This window comes from Anser brachyrhynchus, assembly GCF_964034855.1.
Source record: "Anser brachyrhynchus genome assembly, chromosome: 7".
Taxonomy (NCBI): Eukaryota; Metazoa; Chordata; class Aves; order Anseriformes; family Anatidae; genus Anser; species Anser brachyrhynchus.
Genome location: NC_137701.1, coordinates 27,165,519 through 27,190,562, shown reverse-complemented (window position 1 = coordinate 27,190,562; position 25,044 = coordinate 27,165,519). Strand labels below are relative to the sequence as shown.

Genomic DNA, 25,044 nt, shown 5'->3' with positions numbered 1-25,044 from the left:
AAATCACCATTTCTTACAAAATTTTGCATTTACGCATATATAGCTGTGTGTAAAGTATATATACGTGTGTATATAAACATATGAAAATAAAGGGGTAAGGAGGGCACTTCACATGTGTGTGTATATATGTATGTGCACATATATGTAAAGTGCCTTCCTTTCCCCTTTACCTTTCAGGAGAAGGTGAGGGTTTCTTTGGTTTTGGGTAGGATTTTGTTCTATAAGTAGTCTGTCGTTCAGAAGGAAAAAGACTTGTATCAAGGAGACTTGTATCTCGGTAAACCTCTCTTTTTCTGTTTAGGGCTTACACAGCCAGCAGGAGTGCCTGCTTCCAGGGCTATGGCGCAGGCATCTCTCCACATCGACATTCACAGGTCACTGTGGCATGATATCCTCATTGCTTTTGTGAGACATTTCAGATTCATTCCTCATCAAAACATATACAGCGCTCTATTTCTGCACACTAATTTATGCTGACTTGCCCAGTTCCAAGTGCTTTGCTTCATCTTTTGCACTGTCAAGAATCTAATAGCTTTCTGTGGAAGAGCTCCTCTTCCATGGCAGCAGCTCCCTTGGTCTCAAAACGTAAGATATAGGTCAATATTATCTTTTGCATTTTTACTCCCTGCTTGCAATCTAAAATTAGTCCTGGAAATGTATTTTTCTTTACCTAGTCTGGTACAATAAACAATGATTGTGTTGATGGTAGGCTTCCTAATGAAGAAGCAGTTCAAGATGTAAGGAATCAAATGCATTTGGCAGTACCTGGAATTTTAGTAGAGATGCAAGTGTGATACACAAAGCTAAGATGGCAATAAAAACTTCTATTTTTAAGTAGAGGGAGCTGCTTTGGCTTTGGATAGGCTCCAAAGTGAATTCTGCTCTTTTCTTTAGTGCATGAGGGCAGTGCTTGCAAGGAAAATTCATTAGCCTAGGAAGTATAACGCTGGGAAACATTAAAGAGATGCAAGATGGTACTACAAGGACTGCATGCTGATTTTAATAATTAAAAAAAAAAAAAGTGTTACTATACCGCTCCTACTGCAGTAATTTGACTGGCAGGAATCTTGAGGTGGTAACCCTTAGAAGAGGCCCCAGATGAGCACCTGTTGTAAAATATTACCATGACTTAGAAAAAAATTATCAACCTGGTTTATATTCTTTGTAGGAAGATGTAGCCTTTCACCTTATGCCATTGCAGTATAATAAATAATAAGCACCTTAGAAAACCTCTGTTTTTATGTGATCACATTCTTATTGGCTCTACCCATTCACAATCTGAAATCTTCCTTTCAATATGTTATCAAGTGTGGATGTGCATGTACATATGCATGTACCTATAAATCTGTATGTAGATGCAGGACAAGGGGATAAAGAGTCTTTGGCAAGCCTCGATTCCTTGTCCAGTATCATCCTATAATGACAGAGCCTCTCATCCTTTTCTTAGATCTGAGATAACCAGTTGTGGCCAGTTCTTTATTCATTGCTTATGTTCTCAAAAACAATGTACAGGAAGATAGAAATTCATCTATCTTCTGGAAACTAGAGGAGTTGTAGAGGGACTACAAGGATCTCAACACACAAAACGTGTAATTAGACCACAGTAGGAGAAAAGAGACACCACACAGTTCAAAAAGAATCCTTATTAATTTGATCATGGAGACTGGCATTGTCACATTCCTGGTATGCTTTCAAAATAAATTTAGGGTAGATTTTTTTTTTTTCCGTAAATGTTCATTTCCCATCCCAATCTACAGCTGATCCATTAATGCTCTTGAGTATTATTTACTTTTCAGTTTCCTGAACTTCTTTAAGTTTAGCAGAAGAGCTGACAAAGTGCCATGTTCATACTGATTTATTAAAAAAGAAAGAAGAAAATGAATGCAACTGAGTATCCAGCTTTGTTGGAATTTATTTGTGGTGTTGGTGAACATTTCTTTGTAATATGATCACAGGTTCTTTTAAGATAACACACTTCAGCTATACGTTTTTCTCTCCGGCAGCAAAGAATCTTGTTTTCAAAGGGGACAGCAGCAATATTTTGGATTGAGGTCTGTGGATAATACGATATATGTTGTAAAAGGCCTGTAAAACAAATTAATTAGACTGAATGTGGATAGAGTTGTTTTTCCTCAGAATGTGTGATCATGGGGCTTGCTGACAACTTTCTGTGAAGTGCTCATCCCTTTGCAGGATCATGTCCAAACTTCTATTAAATGTTTTGAAGATCTGGAACACCTGCTGCTAAACAAGAGGAGCATCTACAAACAGCTGTATTCTTTCATTTTTTCCCCATATTACCTCCGTTCTCTCTATTCCTAAGCAATGGCTGCTCCTATGCTTTTCCTTTTATATTCCATTGCCATGTAGTACTGTTTGTGTCCAAGATGCTGCTTTGGTTGACCTTTCGTTTGCCTTCATCATCCTGTATACCAAGTAATTGTCGTACCATGCCCTGGGGCTTCCCCAGTCCCATCTGTTTAAAGTCTCTAGCATGCTGTTACCTGCCTTGTATTACTTCCATTGCAAAGAAATTTGACCAGATCTTCACAGTTCTCTTTAAAGAGAAAAAAACAAAAGCTTGCCTTTTGCTTCACTTAGTTCCCCATGTGTGAGCCTGTTGCTCTGCAGCTCTTTTCATTGGAATTGACTGCCAGTATTTCTCTGTCTCATTGATTCTCCATCTCAATTTGAAATCTTGCTTGGGGAGGGGGGAAAAAAAAGTCCTCCTTCAAGTTATGCAGGTCTGCTGTCAGGAGCAGTAAAGCATTTGTGGTAGGATTTATGTATCAGAGGCTGGCTGATAACAATGCTGTGCTGAAATAAGTCTTTCAGTGCTAACATCTGTTCTCTGATTTGTTTTTCTTTGCCCTCTTGTTTAGAATTTGGAATGGTTTCCTTGATATTTTCCGCAGCATTGGCCTACTTCCCCTCACGCCCTCCATTCCCTCCCAGCGTGGCTGCAGCTAGTCAACGGCTTAGCTACAGGAGAAGCTTTTGCAGACTTTTAAGGTAGGTCCTCATTTGGTTTCCACTTAAAATATCAGCACCTGAATAAATAAACACAAGTGTGCTTTAATCTTCTCATTGAACAAACAAGTTAGTTCGTAGTGCTTTTAAACAAAATCAAATTAAATATTAATGCTGAGACATAAAAGGATGCTAACTGCTAAAAAGCCAACATTAAATTTTAAATGGGAATATGTCAAGCATTCTTGCCAGAATCATTCTGCACCAACGCTGCTGTAGTCGTCCTTTTAGCACAGCTTTTCTTATGCTACACTTCTGTTACATCAGACTATACAAAATTGTTAACAGTGCATTCTGCTGGGTGTGAGATAAGTTAACAACACTGGGCATAACTAACTATAAAGCTGCTTTCTTCCGTGCTGCTTACACTGGAAGGAATTTAGGGGTTGCTTACCATTCGAAGGAGCATACAGCTGCTTTCATTCAGCCACGGGAGCAATGAATGAAGTATCTGAAACCATTGTATGATCTATTAAATCTCATTAATCATATGTTAAAATATAAAGTGGGGATAGGAAAAGTCTCCAGATGCTTCTAGACAGGTTCAAAGATGTGTTAGTTTCCTTTATATTTATTTTAAAAGAAAAAAGGTTATAAAGAAAGCAGCATCTTCAGCTTTACAGCTTCTCCTTTGTTGTCTGCTTAGGTTGTTAGCTCTTTTGGTGAGACCCAGTCCCTCCCTTAGTGTTTGCAGAATGTCTTGTGTAATGGGAATCTGGTATCAGAGCAACTGTAATAATAATGCTGAGTAATTGTGAAGGCCTGTGCCTGGTACTTGATAATGCATAGAAGAGCTTCCTGGGGCAGAAGAGAACCGTGGTGCAGAGTATGGTTGATTTCACTAGGGAGCTTCAAACTCTTACTGCAATTGTTTCTTGTAGTAATATAGTTATAGGAGGTGAATCTGTTCAAAATAGTCTGCTTAAAACTTGGTAATTTTAGATCTTCAGGCATTTAGTTGCTACAGATCTATTGTGTTCTGTACTTCCTAAAAGTATGTTTAGGGCCAGCAAAAACAACTCATCCCCCATTTTTGTTCCCTGGTGGTTTTGGAGAGTTTTGTTTCAGTTTGGGGGAGTAAATTGACAAAACGCTCACTTCTGTGTGTTCATCCTGGAGTAGGCTGGCAGCTGGGAGAAGGTGTGAATACAGTTGGCTGGTTAGTCTGCAAAGTGACCTACTCAGGATATTAAAAAATAGCAATTCCCAGAAGGACACTTAGCACACACAATGATGTTGTTAAACACCCAAGCTGGTATGTGCTGAGACCCTGCCTGAGGGCTGTGTTGTAAAAATGTTGCTGTCAAACAGAAATCCAAACAGCAACTGACTCCGCAGGTGAAGTGTAAAATTTCAGTTGACAGTGCTCCATTTGGGAGCTTTATAACTATTATATTGCTTGTTCAACATATTATAAATACTGGGCCTGTGATACTGGTACAGTCAGGAGATAAACAGCAAAACTGGCTTACCATTCACAATCAACAAAACTTAGGAAAACAACCTGGACACTTAAATAATGAGTATAGTTTACAGCGTTTCCAAGAACCAAGAGGGTTTTTTCTTAATTGCTGTCAGGTAGATCCTTCCCTCCCCTCCGGTCCTTATGCATTCTTCCATGCTACCCCTTATCAAAGGCACTTCTTCATTCCTCTGTACATGAAGCAATCAACAGTTCATCATTAAAACCACTTATCTTGGGGAACCTTTCAGCAACAATCCATCAGGCAAGGGTTTTTTTTATAAAAGAAAATGGTATCTGCTGTGCTTCAAGAGAAATCCATCAGCTGGTTCATTAGGCTTCTGAGCTCTGTTCCCTGCCTAATCTAGACTTCATAATTCTTGGCAAAGAAGGTCTTTCTTTTGACTTAGTCATGTAGGCTTAAAGGTAATCAGCTGATGACTACCAGGAAATCAGAATTCCTCCTTTATTGCATACTTGCCCTCTGGTGTGAGAACTGTGCGTGTAAGAAATTTAGGATGTGTGTGAGCTGGTCAGCTGACTTCATCCAACCATGCCCCAAAAAACATTCTTGAGAACTGAGGCTTTCATCACTTCCCTCTTCTCTGCTCTAGGCTTCAGGTGTTTGTTTTTTTTTTTTACTTCAAACTAAAGCTGTGCAGCATAACTCTACCATTGAAGTCACGGACTTTTTCCTTGGGTGCCAAAGGGGTCTGTCACATCCTTGCAACTCCCACACTCCTTTGTGCCTTCAGGTTGTTGAGCAGTTGCCTTCATGAGCTGCTCCTTGCAGAGTTGTATTTTATAGGTGGTCTTAGGGTCAAGCACCCTCTGTAAGGCCATTTTTGGGGGAGTTGCTTAGGAGCATGGTTCCTTCTCCAGACTGGGAGGTTTCCTGCTTCTGACAGATTATAACAATTAGCTGATCTCTGGTTATCTCCCAATACCAACTCTCTCAGCCTGCAGTGGGAGTTGACAGATTAGTCATGGCTTGAGAGCTAAGCCCAATTCTTTTAACAGTCTATTACACAGTGTGACGAGTGTACTTTGAATTTCCATTAAAAAAAAAAAAGTGCTATGCCCTTTCTCAGTTTCTTTGGTGAAGTGAATGTGATTTTTTTTTCTTCATATTTCAAAATATGCCAAAAATTTCCCTGGTAAAAATTCTAATACAAGTAAACGGTTTGTCTTAACGTTTGTGTTAAGAGAACATACAGTGATTTTAGCTTTTAAGTAATTTAGATGCTAGTAGCCAGTTACATGCCTTTTATATCTTCAAGGGGCTGTGTAAGCCGTTTTTCAAATTTGGTAGTAAGGTTTTTGTATATCGTTACTACTTTCATGAAACTTTCACATGACATCACCATCCGGGCTGAGAGCAGCTCGGAGTGTGCCTGGTATTAATAGGCACTGTCAAAGTTATTCTGAAAATGTTGACTGACTTTGACAGGGCTCCCCTCCGAACCAGCCTGTCTGATGAATTCTGGTACATTAAGCAGGATTCTGGGGACGGAAAAAAAATAAGAAAGAAAAAGGGAAGAAAAAAAAAAAGGCAGAAGAAAAAGCCAATTTGTATTCCAGGAGAATGGAGCCTGATGCTGATATCCTGTCATAAAGGCTGATATGATGGAAAACAGTGTGGGTTCACCAGTTGATGGTGTGACAGACAGCTCATTTCTCTATTTTCAGTGGAGCAGTTGCAAAATTGCAAAAACAAATATAAGTTGCTGAAGCCGTGAAAAGTGGAGCTGATGCTTGAGATGTTTCAAATGGCTTTAACACTTAATGCAGCCAGTGCTAGCTCTTGCTGGACAAGGGGACAAAGTGACATCTGCTGATTGGTGCCGCTTTGCCACTGCATGCACTCTTAGTCCAGGTTGGCTGCTTTAATGTGAAGACTAGGCAGGATGGCAGCATGGGAGCCTCCGTCACTGGAGGATGTCGAGATGCAGAGCTGGGTCTGGTACTGGGGCCAGGAGCTGCACGTGGTGGAGCAGCTACCCCACATGCCCGTCTGTCTCGTTGCTGGAGTTACAGAAAATAAACACACCACAGGAGATCTGGGTCAAGTAAGTTACAAAGTACTTACCCTGCAGAAGTAGCTCTTTAATGAAGGTGAGGTTCAGACAGATACCCAAAGATTCTGAATAATGAGCGAGTGTTATTTTGGAGCAGTGCTTTCAGACTTGTTCCTTCTTTGCAGTCTGTAATGTGGCTATATAATGTCCGTGCAAAATGAATATGTTCCCTTTTATTTTCTTCTTACAGGTACTGGAATAGCTCTTACATGGGTAGTATTAAGTAACATCAGAAAACCTGCCTTAAGAGAGATGTTAGGATGACACAGGATACACTAGCATAAGAGTACGGCATTCTTAAAAGAGAAAAAGTTGTCAGGAAGACAGCAAATGCATTAGCATTCAGAGAAATATAAGCCATGTGTGGAAGAGCTGGAAGTTTGGGAGTTGTTTTTCTTTGCATTAAAAAAAATAAAATAAATCTGACATGAATGATACTGAAAGAGGAGGATATGTTCATGTGATATAAATCTGTTATTCAAGATGTGGATGTGTGAGAAGAACAGTGTGCAAAAGAGTGCTGGCAGGGGTGCTTTGAATCTTCGAGGGGAGTAAAACAGCGTAAGCTGCAAACCTCTAAATGTTTTGGAGATTTTTTTTTGAAACTCTTAGCTTCCCTCTTGGCTTTCATAACTAGGTGCTGTTAAATTGCTGCTGCATACCAAGGAACTGGTACTGCTGATCAATATCAAGTTTATATAAATTGTTTGGGAAGGCGTGTGAGGGGGTGCGTTCTGTGGTTACACAGATATCTCTTGGGATAACCTTGGAATTGCCATAACATCTTTTCACTTAAAAATGGCAGTGTTACAGGGTCCAAAGCATATTTTCTGTTCCCAAATGGAAACATTTTATAGGAAAAGTTGGATCCCCTTAGCAAAGGTGTCGCATTTAATTTTGGTTGCGGTGATGGCTGCAGGCAGGGGGGGATTGGTGGTGTTTGTCTGCCAAATCTTGTTTAGCTGTGTACAGTGATGATAATGACACAGCTTTGATGCTTTATCTTCACTGAATACTAAGAGTTGGATAATTTAATTGGGGAAAAAGTAAACATGTTGAGTATTTAGAGCAGACTATTATACTTGTCTCTGTGTTTTGATAGCTCAAACTGTCAAAATTTCCCACTCTTGCAATTGTGCACGCCTTATTTCCCAAACCTTCCCTCTCACAAAATAAAAGTAAAAACAATTTTAAAAGTATGAATCTCTGATTTTATACTTGAAATACGCTGTTTGTAAATTGAATTAGTGCTTATTGTTTCTAACATGCACTTAGGTTAAATGGGTTGCCCATGCAAATACAGAATTGCTTGTGGAAATGAGAAACATATGAGCCCAGCATGTTACAAAGTCTTTGAATGTAGAGACTGGCTTTTTTAAATACCACAGTGCTAAGGCAGTAACATCTCAGCCACTGGTATTTTAGTTACATGTCCGGATAACTTCATTGTTTTTCCTGGCTCGCTCATCCTTCAGAACTCTGCTATTTTTCTTGACGGGCAGAATATAGATTCTAGGGTGCAATTTACTCTAGCAGCTAATCGTGGTGCACAATTTCTAATATAAGCTGCAGCTAATTGTATATGTTTTGCCTTCACAGCAATTTCCGATTCTTGATGATTGCTTTAGCCTATGCTATACCACTGGGTGTTTTCTCTGGCTGGTCTGGTGTTCTGGATTTGATATTAACGCCAGTTCATGTAAGCCAAGTAAGTATCTCCTGACTGATAATCAGCAGCTATTTTGTAAGTGGCGTGTTTTTACTCTGCACTAACATACAATTTTATCAAGTTTTTATGCTTAAGCTGCTGTTAATACATATGGACCACTTTTCTCCTGAAATTTTAAACAAAATAATCTATAGCTTTCAAGCTGTCATGATTCTTCCTGCTGACTCTCCACTAGTGTTTAGTAGTTTCAGAGCTATGTATACCTTTTGACAAGAACAAAGAGGCAGATAAACAAATGGGAGTGTTGTTGGCTGCTGCACCTTTAGTAATAGAGAATAATGTTTACCAGGTGAAAGGGATGAAGTGGGGGGAAAAAAGAGGATTTCTAAGCTTTTAATAGAGTGCTATAAAAATCCAGAGGACATTACTCATATGATTGTATAAATAGAGGTCATATTTAGGGCATAGGCTACTTGGTCATACTTTCCTCCTAGTGAATTTATTTCCTCTTAAATATCCTAGAAAAATGATCTAGCACCTCAGGTTGTTTTTGGGGGAGGTGCCAGGTGGGGTTGCTAGCAGTTTGCAGCTCCTGTGCACCCTTTGTTTTGAAAGTAACATCTTAACTTCTGACTTTTTTTTAGCTTTAACACATTTCTTATTGTGTTTTTTTTTTTTTTCCTGTCAGGTAGATGCAGGCTGGATTGGATTTTGGTCTATCGTTGGAGGTTGTGTTGTTGGCATAGCAATGGCAAGGTAGGAATAATTGCATCCATTTCTTCAACTGTGATTGTCATTTAGCTTATACTCTTAATAATGTAACTTTTTTTCTCTCATCTTTTAGATACTTGAAATGGAAAATGCATAGTTCTGGGGTTATGATGTGTTTCTTGTAAAGCGTTGGATTTGTATATTCTGTGTTACTGCTCTCTGGGGGTTGAGAACTCCACACACTTGTGCCTCAATTCAACAAGTCATATCGTTATTCCTGACAAGTGCTTCCCATCCGTTCTTTTCAAATGGTTATTGTGAATTCAGCTGCCTGGAATTAAGGAGAACCCATTATACCGCATTTGGAAAACATCGAAGAAATAGTGTCTGTCTCCTTCCATCAACACTTTTGGGTGTATTGATTCCTGAAGGGATATTGAGAATGTAGCAAAGGCAGCCTAGACACAGTAATGGTATGTTCCACCGCAGAGAGATTAGTCTGCATCTGTTTTGACAGGTTGCTGGATTTCTGTATGGCCTATTTTTTGTTATACTGCTGTGGGTTGTGGTATAGGTGTACTTACACTTTTCATATATCTAGACACAGCCATTGTAAATGCTGAATGATATGGGAAGCAGGAAAACAAGGAATGGGTTGCCCTTCCAATAGGCTGCTGATTTTTCTTCACCGAGGTTCTCTTTTAAAAAAAAAAAACGTGGAGGAAATTTTTCTGGAGGAACTTTAGTGAGTTTACTGACTAAAAAACTGACTAAACTGACTAAAACTGACTGTGTTTCCCTTGCATCTGGATTTCTGAGTGCTTCCAAGGCTTCTTAATGCCTGCTCTTTATTTAGTTCTGCAGTGAGTTTGGCCCAAGTGCAGGGGGTCTGTCGTCACTGCCGGCACTGTGGGTTTGTGGACCCCAAGAGACATCTTTGTAGGTCAGAAATCAAAGCTCTTTTCACTTCCTCTGCACCCTCAGAGCACACAATGCAGAAAAAACACGTGAGGTTCCTCATCCTGACACTTGACGTGCTGCTTAGCAGCCATGGCAGAGGAAGAGGAGAAATCCCCTGACCGAGGGAGAGGGAACAGGCATTTGCCTCCTGTCCGCTCTGTGCAGGCCGAAGGGCTCAGTGTATCCAAACAAAGTTTGCGCCCTGCTTTCTCCTAAAAAATAAATTTAAAAAAAAAAATGTATTTTTGATTGGCCAAGTTCAGATATGAGTTTTTTATCCTAAAAGAAGCAGATGCTTAAAACCACTGCTGGAGGTGACCTAGATAGATCGCACAATGTAACAGGTGGCATGCCGACTTAATCCTTTCCGTCATAGGTTAATCTCATTTATTTGTGATGTTTCAATAGTAGAGGGGCACCCTTAGCAGCTCGCTTACCTTTGTTAGGAGAGAACCTGCTCTCTCAATGCCAACGTGCAAATCTGAATCTTTATGGTAGATGAATTTATTTAATATGTTGCCTGGGATAAGATTCAGGAAATGCTGAGTCTCTAACTTCTTCAAAATTAATTTCAAACCTTGTTGAATTTGTTGAATACTAGTACTTTGTAGCATCTAGAGCTTTGCTTTTGAGTAAATTAAAAAATAAATAAATACTAACAGTCTGTCTCCGAATATGTCTTTCCAACTTGGGCAGTATACAGTTCAAATGAAAAGGTTTACACACAGAAAGTGAGGGAGATGGTGATTTGTCACTCCTGATGGATGACTCTCCCTCTTAGGTCTATTCAGCATTTATCTGTGTAGGGCAGAATCAATGACGAGTCTGACTGTAATCTGCTGAAAGTTGTAATTAGGAAAATTAAGTAATGATTCTTGTCAAGGGTGACAGGCTGATGTATTTCAGCGTCAGAAATGTGATTTGCCAAGCAAGCAGCTCTCTCCCTTAACCACTTTTTAAGAAGCTGGATTTTCTTCTAATATTTTTTCTACTAGTTTATCAAAACAAAATTGGTACAGCTTAGGAGTTTGCTCTTTCCATTTTTGGCAATGCAAATTCTACCATTTAGAACAGTAACAACCTGGGGCTTGCGCTGGAGCATTTGTTCCCGCACGTCACAGGAGATGTTAAATCATCTATATTTAAAGTAATGCCCAGTTTGGAAATTCATTTATCTATCTCATTTTCCAAATGGTGCCAGTTTTCCTGAGCACAATATATAAATCCTCCTGCTCTACACCTACTACTTTCCCAATAGCTGTGAACTTCGATATGTTTAGCTAATTTGTGTGATGCATTTTCTAATTGAAAAGCTTGGACTATTTTGGGCAGCTGGCAGGTGTTTTGCCCTTTGCTTGCAGCTTTCAGATGATACTGGCTTGAAGAAAAGCAATGTCAAAGAGCGACATTGATATTATTGCATGGAAACATAAATCTATTCTCTTTCCTTAGTTTTTTTTTTTTGGTCACATTTACTAATGACCACAGATATTTCTGAGTTTTTGTCCTTCACAGTTCAATCTCTCTGCTTTTAACCTGCAGTGTTAGTCAAAATGCTGAAACTTCATGACATGGTGATAATTTCCTTAGCAACAGACAGTGTTGTCAGCAACATGGGGTTGTGATTTTAAATGTAGGATCCAGCCTAGGGCTGATTTACAGGGTTACAGGAACCAGCTACCAACAGTAGGCTGAGAGATCTGTGTCCTGGGGGTGGTAAGGGTGAGTATACACCTTCTTTCATGGTACGCCTACTTTAGCAGATGCAGACATCCACTTACGTGCTAGATTGTGAAAAAGATTTAAACAGAAAGAGAATTTTGGAAGTGAATGCTGGGATTAAAGCATTAAATATATATATATATATATAAAAATATATATTATTATTGGATTGAAACCAGCATTTGAAAAGTTGATTTGCTTTACAGTCTTCTTTATTATTCTGTAACCAGACAAGAAGCAGAAAGCGCTCAATTACCAATTTCAGGCTAGCTTGCTAAGTTATTTTTTCCATTATTTCTGTTGCTGGCTAAATTCAATAGCTGATAAACCTTTCAGTTTATATTTGACCCTTCTGGATTCCTGTGATAGCTGAGAGCTCCTTGGAGCACATTACTACCAGTGATATCCAAACCAGGTTATTTGTGTCAAAGAGAGTTGCAGCAGCTCAGTAAAGATAGATATTTGCTCCACTGAATCATCTTGAATGGTTTAGGTGGGTGTCATCCTCCCATTCCCACATATCCCTGGTAGTAGGGTAGAAATAGAGGATCCAGACCTATTGTCTCTGAATGTCCCTCCCTGGACGCTGTTATTTCTCACTCTCCATCATTACCATCATTAGATGGGATGTGCATAACTGTTCTTGCCTTTAAAAAGAGGGAATAGTGATGTTGCCTGCCAGCAGCCAACGTAGGGAGTCTCTGTGGAAGATGTCTAAAGCTTGCACATTGAGAAGCTTTTAAAATTGCTGATTTTGACCCCAATGATCCTGAAGAATAATTAAAGAAACTGACAAACTACTGAGAAGAAGTAATCCTGATTGCTGAATTTGAATTGTCAGAAAAAAACAACAGTAGCAGCTAACCTCTGACTATTGGGGATTAACGCAAAAGCCACTTGAACACTGCAGTCATAAACTTTTAAGATTATATACAGCATTGATCTCCCTCTACTGCTTATTGAATTACTTGCTGCTAAATTCAATGTGGAATTAAAGCTCGGGTAAAATCAAAATAAGAGGAAAAATTGATAATTTTTTTTTTTAGGATCTCATTACTCATACATCTCTTACAGTGTATGTGGAGCTAGGATTCCTAGTTCTCAAAATGTTGGTAGCGTTGTCTGTTTTATCAAGTAGGCTGTGGTATCTGCCTGTGAGGTGATCATTGTCAAGGAAGAAAAGGCAATTAGCTGACAGACTGGATGGATTTCGTCATGAACCAATGTAACTGGATTGTGCTGCCATTAGCCTGAAAGAAGTAGGGGAACTCTAAGAGGGACTATAAGACATTCTTTAAACATACATCCAGCCCGAAGTCATGTCTCTTAACCTGTAGAAAATTACTAGTGGATAAATGACGTAGCCTTTTATAGTGTACCTGTTTTAGTGTCCAGGTTGAAATCCCTTTTGAAAAGAGCAGTTGCACTGATAATTATGCCATGTGAGTGTAGTTCAAATGCAATATGTCTTCTTGAAAGAAAAATGGAAAAAAAAATGGAAAAAAAAGCGATTGTACCATCAGGTGGTGTAAAGATCACGTTTACCTATGTGTAACAGACTGCCCACGGACTTGTGGAGATATCCTCACCCAGATTATCACTGAGGCATGTGTGTAGGAGAGGCGTGGCATGCAGATGTGTGGTTTCTGGAACATTTCAACCCAAAACAGCCACTGGCAGAGTGACCGTATGTGTAAAGAGTTCCTGCTTTGCCTAAGCCATTGAGAGCTTCATCACCGATGTATTTTAGGGTTCAAAAGATGTTCCTTGTTATCATCCATCTAGGGACTCTGGTATTGGGAGTTCTGTCATTTCCCATAGGAATGAATCATTGAATTTAACTATGTCTTGAATGAAATAAATCAGCCTCCTCATATGCTAATTGTGCAGTGAGTCTGCCAAGGGAGACAAAACAGCGGTGTAAGTAGTGGTGCGATGCGCCCAACAAATGCGGGGGGGAAAAAACCCTTCTTGTATACCAAGTGCTTTCAATTGATGCCTTGAGAATTTTTCTGTTTTGGTTATTTCATGACTACTATTTCATGGTTATTTCAAATCCGTGGCTCTTGACATCTAGAAATACCACTGTTCTATAAAAAGTTTTTTCCTATTTCTGAAAATGAGAAACGATTTTTTAAATCGTGTTTACAGTTTCCAAAATGTTTAATGAGAATTTAATGAATGAATTGTGAAGCGTTACATTTTAAATAATATGAACAATAACATTTTTACTGCTCTCATCTGTGCTTTTATTTTAGATTTGCAGATTTTATCAGGGGCATGCTGAAATTTATACTGTTGCTGCTTTTATCTGGAGCAACGTTAGCATCAACCTGGTTCACTCTCACCTGTCTAACTAGTGTCACCCATCTGCCTTTAACCACAGGTATTGACAATTATTTTATTATTTATAATTGGTAGTACAAATAAATATTTACAATCTTAAATCAACTATATATATATATATATAACCTGGTTTAGTATCTTTAGTAATATAGTAATTTTACCAAGAGCAAACAAAGGGTTTAGAAAACCTATCTGAAATCTCTGTAGCATCTTTTTAGTAACTTCATAAAAAGATTAAAAACAAAAAAGCCCACAGTAGTTATGACAACACAGAGTACACATTTAAGATTTATTCTGGGACTGAGTGCTTTTCTGTTTTGAATGTTTTGGAGTAACAATGGTGAGAAATAAAACAAGAAAAATCCTAAGAATGGGAGTAGTGTTGCATATAAGAAAAAACAGTGACATGTCTGGAAATTTAGGGTTTTGAAATTTGCATTAATTATTGGAAGCGTGTTGCAGTTTAAACCAAAGTGAGTCGTGGTATTTTCATTTATCTGTCTCCACACCGTGCTGACTTCCCCCCCCCGCATGCAGGTTCAGGGAACTACTCCAGCCCAAAATTAACTCATCCTGCACCTCAAAAGGATGGGGAAAAAGCTGTTGGCAGAAGTGGAGGAAAAGATCAGAGCTGAAGCTTCCAATGGGCTGTGCCCTTATTTGAAAACAAGCACTGCTTAATTTTTTAAATCTGTTGTTCACCTTCCTCTTTGCACCTGTGGTCTCAAGACTTTCACTCAGCAGAGTATTGAGTTACTAAACTAAACCATCAAGATTTAAAATATATATTTAATAATTTAATAAAGGATTATAATTGTATTTTAAATATAGTGCCATTTTTGTGATATGCAAGTATACGTGTTATAGGAGAAATATTTTTACCCTATTTCTAAGAAAGAAGTTGTTGTGGAAAGTAGTCTATAAAATGCTGTTTTATTCAAATTAACTTTGAGTTTCAGTAAATGTCCTTGGTGCATTGCATGTGTCACAACTATAAACTAGAAATGGATACAGCAAATTGAAATATATGATCAATTCAGGAGAAACACCATCTGGATGGTGGTTGGTCAAATTCGTGATTTATCTTAAAATTTCAACTTTTTTCAAAAATACTTCCACTCAAATAAAACCTAACTTAATAGATAAATCAGACTTCACGGTGGCTATTGTCATAATAAATGACTACACTTCTCCATCAAAGATAAAACAAATGCAATAAAAGCTCTTATTTTTTTGTGCTTGTCTGCTTCATCACTACAAGCCTGCAGTAACGTGAATTTTTACAGTGACTCCATCCTCTGAATTGATGCAACAAGCCAAACACATAAATACCCCTTCAAGTCTATGCATAAGAATGAAGCAAAGAGGTTTCAAGAGGTGGAAGTCATTATGTATGTACTCACCAATGATCCAAAACAAAACCGGTGGAACTGATTTTTACTCTGTTAAAGTACTCAGCATGCAATATAGGTTCCATAAGAATTCATATTTGTTTTTAGGTATTTCTGTGTTTTTTTGAAAGATCTGCCACTATCAAGGCGTAAAAATACCTAAGGTATTTAGCGTTTGATAGGAGGTATCCTGAACTAACATCCTCTGATAAAAAATATAGGGATTGGATTGTTCTGTTCATGCATTTATTGTTTGTTCTAAAATGGATGGTTCCTTAAATTGAGTTGTAAATTATCTTTTAGAGTTTTCTGTCTGTGTTCTATATGTAACTGTAAATGTTGAAAGCTTTCCTATAAAACACAAGGTTGTTTTGAATAGAAATGCCATCAATATGGTGCATTCCTCTTGGGGCAAGGGAGGGGGAGAGTCAATCAAGGTGTCAGGCACTGGGCCTCAAGGCCTGATGTATAGCTACCAAATAATATTTCCTTTTTCTCCTGTGTCATAATATTTAAACTTCATAGGTAGGTTGGGGAGGTTCCATATCAGCCTTTTCTCATTAAAGTTCATATAAAATAGATGTAATGCGCCTGTTTAATTTAGATCCTTGTACACAGAAAAGCAGTGGTATATCTCTATGAAATACGCTGTTATGGATGAAAACACACAAGCTATTTAAGCTAATTTATGGGACTTCATGCTAGATTATTCCTCAACATAATGATGCAATATGATGATGACCCGTGCGTTCCACAGTAATTGGGAGAAATGGTACGTTTGAATTGATTTTGATGAGCTTCTTTCTTTTTTTTCTTCTTTTAATTAAAAGTTTGGGATGTAGAGTATATCAGCCAAAATATGGGAGGTCAAATGAAGGCCGTTGGTTAGTGGCTTTGTGAAGTGGTTTGACACAGCTGGTTCAGTTAGAAGTTGCTCTTCGTACTCAGCAGACCAGGGTTGACAGTGGACCTCTAGGTAGTTGTCCTCTGAGTGTTTTTGTATGGTTAGAAGATGGGCAGAGCTAAAGCAGCCGTCATCGTGGTGCATTCTTGTTTGTTGGTTTTTTGTGCGTGTGTTATTTGCTTTTTTTTGTTTGTTTGCTTTGTAGCATTAGTAGTAAAGGTCTATATAATGCTTTGTATCCTAGAGCTACTTTGCAGGCATTAGTGAACACCTGCTGCGAAGCAGGGATTGTTATGTTACTGAAGACGACAGGATTTGATGCAACCAAAAGGTTGAGCACAAGTGTTAGGCCTGGCAGTGCTGCTCAGCAAGGGATGGATTTTGATCCACACATTCAAATACTGAGACAGAGCAAACAAGGTTCAAAACTGACCCTTGCGGAAACTTGTGTGGGTATACCTTTGATCTTGTAAGGATGTTTTCCCTTCCAACCACACTAGCTCCCGTTCCCTGAGGGGCTGGTTTCCCCCTCCTCTCTTGTTCTGCCTCCAGTGTTGTACTCTTGAACGTCAGCTTTTGCCCCACAAAACCACAAGCACTGACACATTCAGCAGTGTCTAGAAACTCCTAAAGTAACCCCATGACCTGGTGGGCTGCTGGTACATTTATAAGGGAGCTCTTCCATTCTTCCACGCAACAGGACAGTGATTTTGATGAGGAAGCAAGACATCTCGTGCAGGTTGTTGTACTGGTCCAGGCGTTAAGGAAAGCTTTACCCTACAGATGAAGGCAGGTTAGAGAACATCATCATCCCCTTCATCTCAGCCGATACCTGATTGATCCACAAATAACGTTTGCATCCGTAGGTAGACCTTGCCAGTGGTTTCCCTAGGTCCAAAAATAGCCTTTTCCTTTGGTATATGGATATTTTGTGGCATACTTGCTTGTTCCCCTCTTCTGAAAACCCTCTGCCCGTCTCATCTGGTCACCAGACTAAGCACTTGCATGGGTACGTTTGCATGCAGGCATGCTTTTGAAATGCTAAGATGATAAGAGAGTTTGGGCAATTATTCATCATAAAGGAAGAAGAAGAAAATCTCTGAAGACCTTTTTTTAAACAAACAAATAAAACCTCTTTTAATCAGTGTACTTTGTAGCAGTTGTAGTAGTGTCTCGTTTAAATAGTGGGGGAAGAATTGTATTGGAGAAAATGGTCACAGCAAAACGTTTTTTTTCTGCACTTACATTGTATAATACTCTCCTAATTCCTTGTAAATAGGCACAACATCATCTAAAGATATTTCCTACAAAACGTAATTACTTAGAATGGAGACCTTTAATGCAGATATTAAAAATCAATGACTGCATTGCGTTTTCTTTAAATGATACTGTTTAGCATTGTTTGTATTGTGTCATGCATGCATTGCTCTGCACTACCATAATATGCTCGAGTTTTCCTCCTGCCACAGTGAGACAAGTTTTCTCTCACTTGCTGACTTCTTAATATATCTCTAAAAGATTTTACGAAAGTGTATTTGGAGTCATATGTATGAACCATAACTGCCAGTGTGGAGAAAAAAAAAAGCAAGGCAGTAATGATATAGTGCTATCATAGCTACTATATCATCTGTCTCAAACACCTCTCATCAGCTAATCACAGCTCTTAAAAACCCTGGGTTCTGAAATCAGTTTACATTTTAAGCAAGCTTGAATTTTCTTTTAAGAAATTTTAATTTTAATGTATATTATTTGCATTTTCCAGCAAGTTTCAGAGATAATTTTATATAGACATTGAGCATTAAAATAGTTTTCTCCATTGAATTCCCAATGCAGCTGCTGATCTGTTTCTCTGTGCCAAGTCCATTGTTAGTTTGCTTTGTACTGAACTTCATTATGTGAATTTATGTACAATGGGATGCTTTGACCCAAAATAATTGTGTAACGCATTGTAACGCCAGTTTCGGTATCTTGCCACTTTGTATAGCTGGTAGGATCTCTGGATACAAATGCTAGCATTTTCCAAAAATTGATATGCAGCACTAGTTGCTTGCAGCTCAGATTGAATGTTTTCAGCATAGCATATCAAGAATATTTATGAGTTAATATTTATGTGAGCACATTCAGCAGAATTTTGCTTTACAAAATCTTTAGTAGTGCTGCATGGCAGATACTGAGAATACTGTGGCAACTCCACGAGTTGATGACTATATTTAGGTTAAGCAGTCTAAACTTTATTTTCAGGTTCACCAGACTGAACATTATAAACACATCTGTCTCCCCGCCCTCATCTACAAAGCGCAGTGTTGAAAAAGAGAGATGTTAATTATTTAATACTGATTGTTTTATTCTTTGAGTTTAATTTCTGTACTATAAACAAGATGTGCTTAATAAGTATAAAGCATGCTGCCTCAGAGGATAAAAAAGGTGGCATGAAAGCGTGGAGACTTTTTTTTTTTCCTCCTAGCTTCAGCGTTAACCTGTTTATAGCTGTGGACAAATTGTATTACCCCCCTCCTGTTGTGCTCCAACTCATAAGACTGGAATAATGATCTTTGTCTTCCTAATGGCTTCTGTTCCTGTAAATCCACAATTAATTTTGTTCTTCTTTGAGCACTCTTCTAAGGGTTTTAATTGAAAGCAATTAAAAAAAAAAAAAACACCGTTAGAGGTAGTGTACAAATTTGGGAAGAGTATTTCAGGGATGAATATCTGTAAATATGGCCACTGTAAATACCCATCAAGAGGAAGCATCAAATATTATTTCTAGTTGTATTCTTCTCCCCTCTTTTCTTGGAGGATCACTTTCTGTGATTTTTTTTTTTTTTTTTTTTAGTTCTCTAAAGTTAATACTCTGCTTTCAAAGCAAGTTCCACTTGTTTTTCCCTTGAGAAGTATATAGAACAAATCCAATTTGATCAGATTTTTGGTTACTTTTGTAACTATCTCATGAGATAAGAATTTGATCAGCACATGCTGGGATGGAAATTTATGCAATGAAACATATTGATGTTATAAACACACAGTACAGGGACATCTTTCTTCTACTGTTTTTTTGCTCCTATAAGTGAATTATAGTAAAAATTGCTGTCTTACCTTGAGGCAGTCACATTTCTCATGAAAAAATTGAGGGGGACTTCTTCAATGACTGTTCTTACCTTGGCCAGTAGCAAGAATTAAGTAATAGGGAAGTTTGTTTCCACTTTAGCAGACTTTAGGGAATTTGATAGGAACTAATTTTGAATTGTTTAGCCGAGTCGTGGAGATACTGTCCACAAAGCATTCATCCGCAGAAGGCGTTATCCTTTCATTGTGGCATTTGGGATGCTATTATAATCAACAATAATAAAATGCCCCAGATCTCTGTAGGCTTCAGTTTAAATTATATGCTGTGCCCATGAGAACATACTCAGTGGTATTTACTTCCCTGTTTATTTATATGGAATTTGTACGAGTCCTGTCTCAGTTTGTCTGAGAACTATTAAGAAATGTACAGTATTCAATTGTTTCTAGCAAAGGACCTTGGAAGCAGATGCTGTACCGCTTCCTTGCACTTGATACTGCTCTGGAGTATCTGCATTTCTCTAGGAAATTTATCTGCAAAATACTTCTGTAATGAAATAGTGATATTTCATAATGTCTGATTAGAAATCAGCCAAGATGCATGTGCCAATGGGCTGATAAGAAACATTTAGATTAGTGGAAGTCCTTCCACTAATTTCATTTAGTTTCGGATTTGTCTTTGAAGTTATAGATTAGTGATGGTGTAATTTAAAAGGAAATTTGTCAACATGTTGCAGGACGTTCTGGGAAACTCTGGGAGCTGGTTTGAATGTCTGAGAGAGTCTTGAGACCCCGTCTGCTGTGTTGGAAGCTCATCTGAGAACAAACAAGCGTACCCTGCCATTTAAATTTCTTCCCTGTTCTAACTCCTAATTTTTTTGTTTGGTTTTGGTACAAAGCTCTTGTCACAGCAGGTAGCATGAAGAAAAGAGTCTGTTTTGGGATACAGGCATCTATTTGCCCTCCTGGAGCTAAAGACCTGCAGCAGGTAGGAAGCCAGGATGGAGCCTAATTTTTTTCTCCTTTTAGTGCTAAGCCGCTCTGGCTACATCAGTCCCAAATCAGCACCTTGCTTCTTCTAATGGTAACATCCACAGTGATGTTATCAAGGTGCATTTGGTTCCTTGCTTTCTTCCTGGCAAAGAGAAGGAAAATAGGCACTGGGGAAATAGCATGAGCTGCGTCACACCCCAAGCGGGAATATTACGTGGCTAAAAGGAGTTTGAGCCTCCTGCCAGGGCAGCTCCAGGCCAATTCTCTAAAGCAGCTGTGCTTTGGATGGGTGTTTTGCATTTCCTGCTCCTTTTGCGCTGGCCATTTGGTGAAATAGCCGCTTAATTCACATACAGATCTTTAAGATGTGACATTAGTCAACGTAGTTTAAAGAAACCCAGCCCAGTTCCCTTACTCATGGGTGCCCACACCTGCCACTCTCTCTGGTGTACACCTTTGCACAGAGCTTCACAGACAGTTAATTCCTTTTCCTAAGAAAAAAACAATCTTTTTCATATTAGCAGCATGACATACTTCCCCAGCACATGCTTCTACCCAAACACGTGCAAGCTTGTTGTCCTTGATAGGCTTTAGGACATAATATTAGCTTCTTGATAAATCATCTTTTTTTTCTGGTTGTTCTTGTCAGCACTTTCAAATTTTTATATTCATTTCCAATGACTGTTGTCAAGATTGTCTTAATTGAAAAAACATTTACTGTAACTTTAGCAGCTGTTCTTCTACAGTATAAAATCATGGTAATTGTTCGTGTTCGTTCAGTGCAAGGTCACTGTAGTAGAAAGGAAATGGTCTCCATTAATAGGTGGCATTCTCCCTGCGATGGTGTCTTGGTGCCCTTGAAGTGGAAATAAGGTGCGCTACTTAGTGTATGAAATAAATAGCCAAATTACTTTTGAATTCTTATTTGACTTCTTCCTATAACTTATTTTTCTGAAACTGAATATCTTATCTTTGACTTTCTGTCTAGTTGACCAATTGGATTTGTGACTTAATCACCACGTTAATGGAATAAGCTTATTTGTATAGCACTCAGAAGGACCCTGAATGATTTACAGAAACGCAGAATAAAAACACTTTCCCATCACTACAATACGTACCCATTAAGTGAGAACCCCTTAGGCTGTCATCTTTCACTTTTAGAGCTGCTTTTTGTGGTTTACCAGTTAAAAGATGCCATTTCCTTTAGGTCTTAAAACTTGGCAGCTACTGGACACTATATTCTACCTATAATTTTGCACTGACATTTCCTCTTACTGGTTTCCAAATGTGTGTGCGTGTAGACACGCAGCTTGTTCTTTATGTATTATCTGTGATCTCAGTAGGGGCTTTTAAATTGGTACTCAGCTGGCATTTTCAATGTGCATGTGAGGCAGGTAAACTTTGGGGGAAAATAGAAGGTAATGCTAAAGCTGCATTGGTCCTGGGAGCGTGGAAGCGCATGTTGTGTGCTGGTGGGTGTCCTTGCATGGCTAAAGCTGGCTGAAGTGACAAGGAAACATAAGGATGCAGTTCCTAAAGTACGGTTATTGTTTGTTTGCTTACAGACTAGTCATCTTAATCATCTTAACATGCTTTAGTAAGCGATGAGCAATAATGTAATAGGGCTAGCATATTTTTAGACTATCAGATTGGTTTGGGAGGGTGCTATTTGTTTTATGGAAACTTCTGTACCTACTGCACTGGATAAAATAGGAGGTCTTGATAATTTGCTGTTAATCTTCGATGCATATTGCTGTCTTCAGCTTGAGCAGATCTGAGTTTCTGAAAACGGTATGTCTAGAGATCCTTTCTGTTCAGAGGCACACAGTCCCCCTGTCCCGGCTGTTGCAGTTTATGGAGGTTTCAGTCGTGCTGTAGGGGTTTTGCCTCCACTGCAGTGTGTAAGCACCTCCACTTTTGCTGGTGCTCGTTCTCTGTGAGCAGCTTCATGACTATTTCCACCGTTTTCCACTGTTTGAGGCTTCTAATACAGAATTCCGTATTTACCTATGGCTGTCTTTAATTGAGGGTAACGAGAGGCAGATGTTTGCTTGCCTTCAGAGGTTCTTGCATTTCGTTTATGTGTTGGTTTCTCAAGCCGACACAGGTTTCACATAGCCGAATGCAATGTTCACATTTGCTGGGTACATCTGAAAGCAGTTACAGAGAGTTAGAGCAATGTGCTGTGTTTGAGGTAAGCAGGGGTTCAAAGAGAAGTTTATGAAATTTTAAATACTGAGGACTTCCAGCAAAAATCGAAGGAACTTGGAGATAGAAAATCAGTTATTCAGTTTAACCTAGAAAAACCCATTAGGAAGAACTTCCTAATAAGGGTGGTGGTTGTTTTTTTTTCTTTAGCAGTTTTTTTTTCCTTGCTCTCTGCAAACTGTAGGAACATACCTTGCATCAGTTTCTTTGACTTTCACTCTGCAGTTTATAAGAAAGGAATTTGAAAAGTAAAAAGTTACCTTGGATCTTTTTTATTTTAAACAACTCAAAGCATTCTGGTATGTTTTGGGGAGGGGAAGGGAGTGGAGGAAGGGGGGCCAGTTGACCCTCCTGAAATTATGCCATCTATATCAGCTTTCTGTCTGAGTCTTCTGTCCTCGTTTTCTTGTCCAGTCAAATCCTCTGTAGAGAAAGAAATATGTCTCTGTGCCTTGGAAGCAAACCACATCAGATGACGGATCTGATAGATAGCCCTTTCTGCTGTATCTTTTAATGCTTTTTTCTCTTTCCCATAATTCATGTTTTAACAAATGATTATTTTTATTTTTAATTTTAAGTTTCTTTCAAGTTTCCTGCTTCCTAACAGTTTCTTAGTTAAAAGGCTTAGCAGTGCTTAACAGAAGATGAAGCAGAACTTTTTCAGTTTTCCCCTTTATAAGACAAAAGAAAGTAAATAAAACTGAGAAAAGATTTTCTATTTATATAAACATATATATCCATACGACAAAAATTGTCTAAGGATTTTGCACTATGATGCAGTGAGATGTTATAAATAGTTTTCCTGTGACTTAACGCTTTTGCTTCTGAAAAAAAAATTCTCTTCACTTTCTTGCCATTTTGATGGAAACTTCAGAAATTCTTCCAGACTTGTCCGCACTCCAAGCCTTCCAAATTGCTTCTTTATGCTTTGTTTTCTTGACTGGTAACCTCAGATTATAGAGGCTGCAGGTCAGGAAGTCGTCTTCTTCCCAAGACAGCATTTAGAAATGTAAATAAGTCTGTGCTAAATAGTACTAAATTCTTTTGAGGTTTTCTTTCTTTTCCAGAAATAGATCTAATAGTAGATAATATAGGCATATTAAGACTCTATGTTAAGATATTAGGCACTTTGAAGTATTTGGCATTGTCAGAAATCATAGAGCAACATATCTAAGGGCACTGAAGAAACATTTGTATTCTTCTATTATTCGTTCAAGAAAAATGTTACACACTGGTGGAAAAATTTGCATTATCAAATATGTCCCATTCCTTCCAGGCACTGGGTGCCCTTCATTTCCTATTGAAGCCAAAAGAGATTCAACATGTTGCCTCTCAGGCCACGATGAATACTAATGTCTTGATATCTGGTAGATCATTAGTATTTATTTGTAAAATGGAAGCAAAATTAGTTCTGACCTTTAGAACTAAGCCAAAAGGTTAATCCATGTCCATTTCCAATTCAAAGCATTAATTGCTCCCCTTTCTAATTGTGTATAGGACAACAGTTACTGTTCATTTCAGAGAGAAATCAAACTGTAGCTGAAGGTTTGCATTCATAATACTGTTCTGTTTGCTTCTACAATTGAATTCCACATCACAGAATTTGTCTTTGCAGGTTCAGTTTAAAAAATAAATTAAAAAAAATAATAAAATCTGTTATTCTGATGTATTTATTTATTTTAAATCAGTGCTTCCTTTCTGCCTGAAACTAGTGGTATGTTATATACTTTATGATAAACAGGTTAAAAATAAGTTTATGCATTTTTCAGTTGCTCAAATATTAGTGTTCTTGGGAGCTCCAAATATGGACAAATAATGCCAGTGTGAAATTAACAGCTGTTTTTGTTTCTCTTGCAGCTACACTGTACACATCCTGCATTTTGTTGGGTATATTTCTCAACAGCAGCGTACCAATATTCTTTGAGCTCTTTGTGGAAACGGTCTACCCCGTTCCAGAAGGAATTACCTGTGGAGTTGTCACCTTTTTGAGTAATGTGTTTATGGGAGTGCTCTTGTTTTTCCTCACATTTTACCATACAGGTAAGAAATACAGACAGGTAAGAAATACAAGCTACTTTGAAAATATAATTCTCCATGAACATGTAGCCTTGTCAATAAGGGGAGGATTTGCACATACGATTTCTGTTAATAACCAAACGCACTAATCCCCTTTGTAGTAGTAAGGAGTAACTTTGTTCTTTTCTACATGCTTGCTAATAAAAAAACCAAGATGCTTTTGTGCAAGATATATGTAGTCATGTACCGCTTAGAATTTATTGTAGCCAGAAACCATCAAGATACACAATCATCATATTTTTATAACTATTTAGAATTTTATAAATTTTATAGATAAATATTTACTTTAAAACTTTATAAAAGCTTATTATTAATGGAGAATATGGCCATTAGTATTGTTTTTATCTATGCACGTTCAAAACCAAAACATAGCTAATCCAATCTCATGCTTCAGGGTATAAATGTGGGGCCCAGGAGGGTCAGAGAAGAAATGC

General features: G+C 38.3%; 1 protein-coding gene across 2 annotated transcripts in view; it reads left to right on the top strand.

Annotated features, from left to right (window-relative positions):
• SLC49A4 (solute carrier family 49 member 4) overlaps nucleotides 1-25,044 on the top strand; it is a gene marked incomplete at its 5' end in the record, with an annotated part of 62,553 nt that overhangs the window by 32,394 nt on the left and 5,115 nt on the right. The window contains 5 exons of one of the 2 annotated variants that reach the window (XM_080601353.1): nucleotides 2,883-3,012; nucleotides 8,170-8,278; nucleotides 8,928-8,995; nucleotides 13,891-14,018; nucleotides 24,392-24,574. In XM_080601353.1, the coding sequence (XP_080457479.1) occupies nucleotides 2,883-3,012; nucleotides 8,170-8,278; nucleotides 8,928-8,995; nucleotides 13,891-14,018; nucleotides 24,392-24,574 (618 nt within the window). The other variant, XM_080601354.1, reaches the window with a different exon arrangement.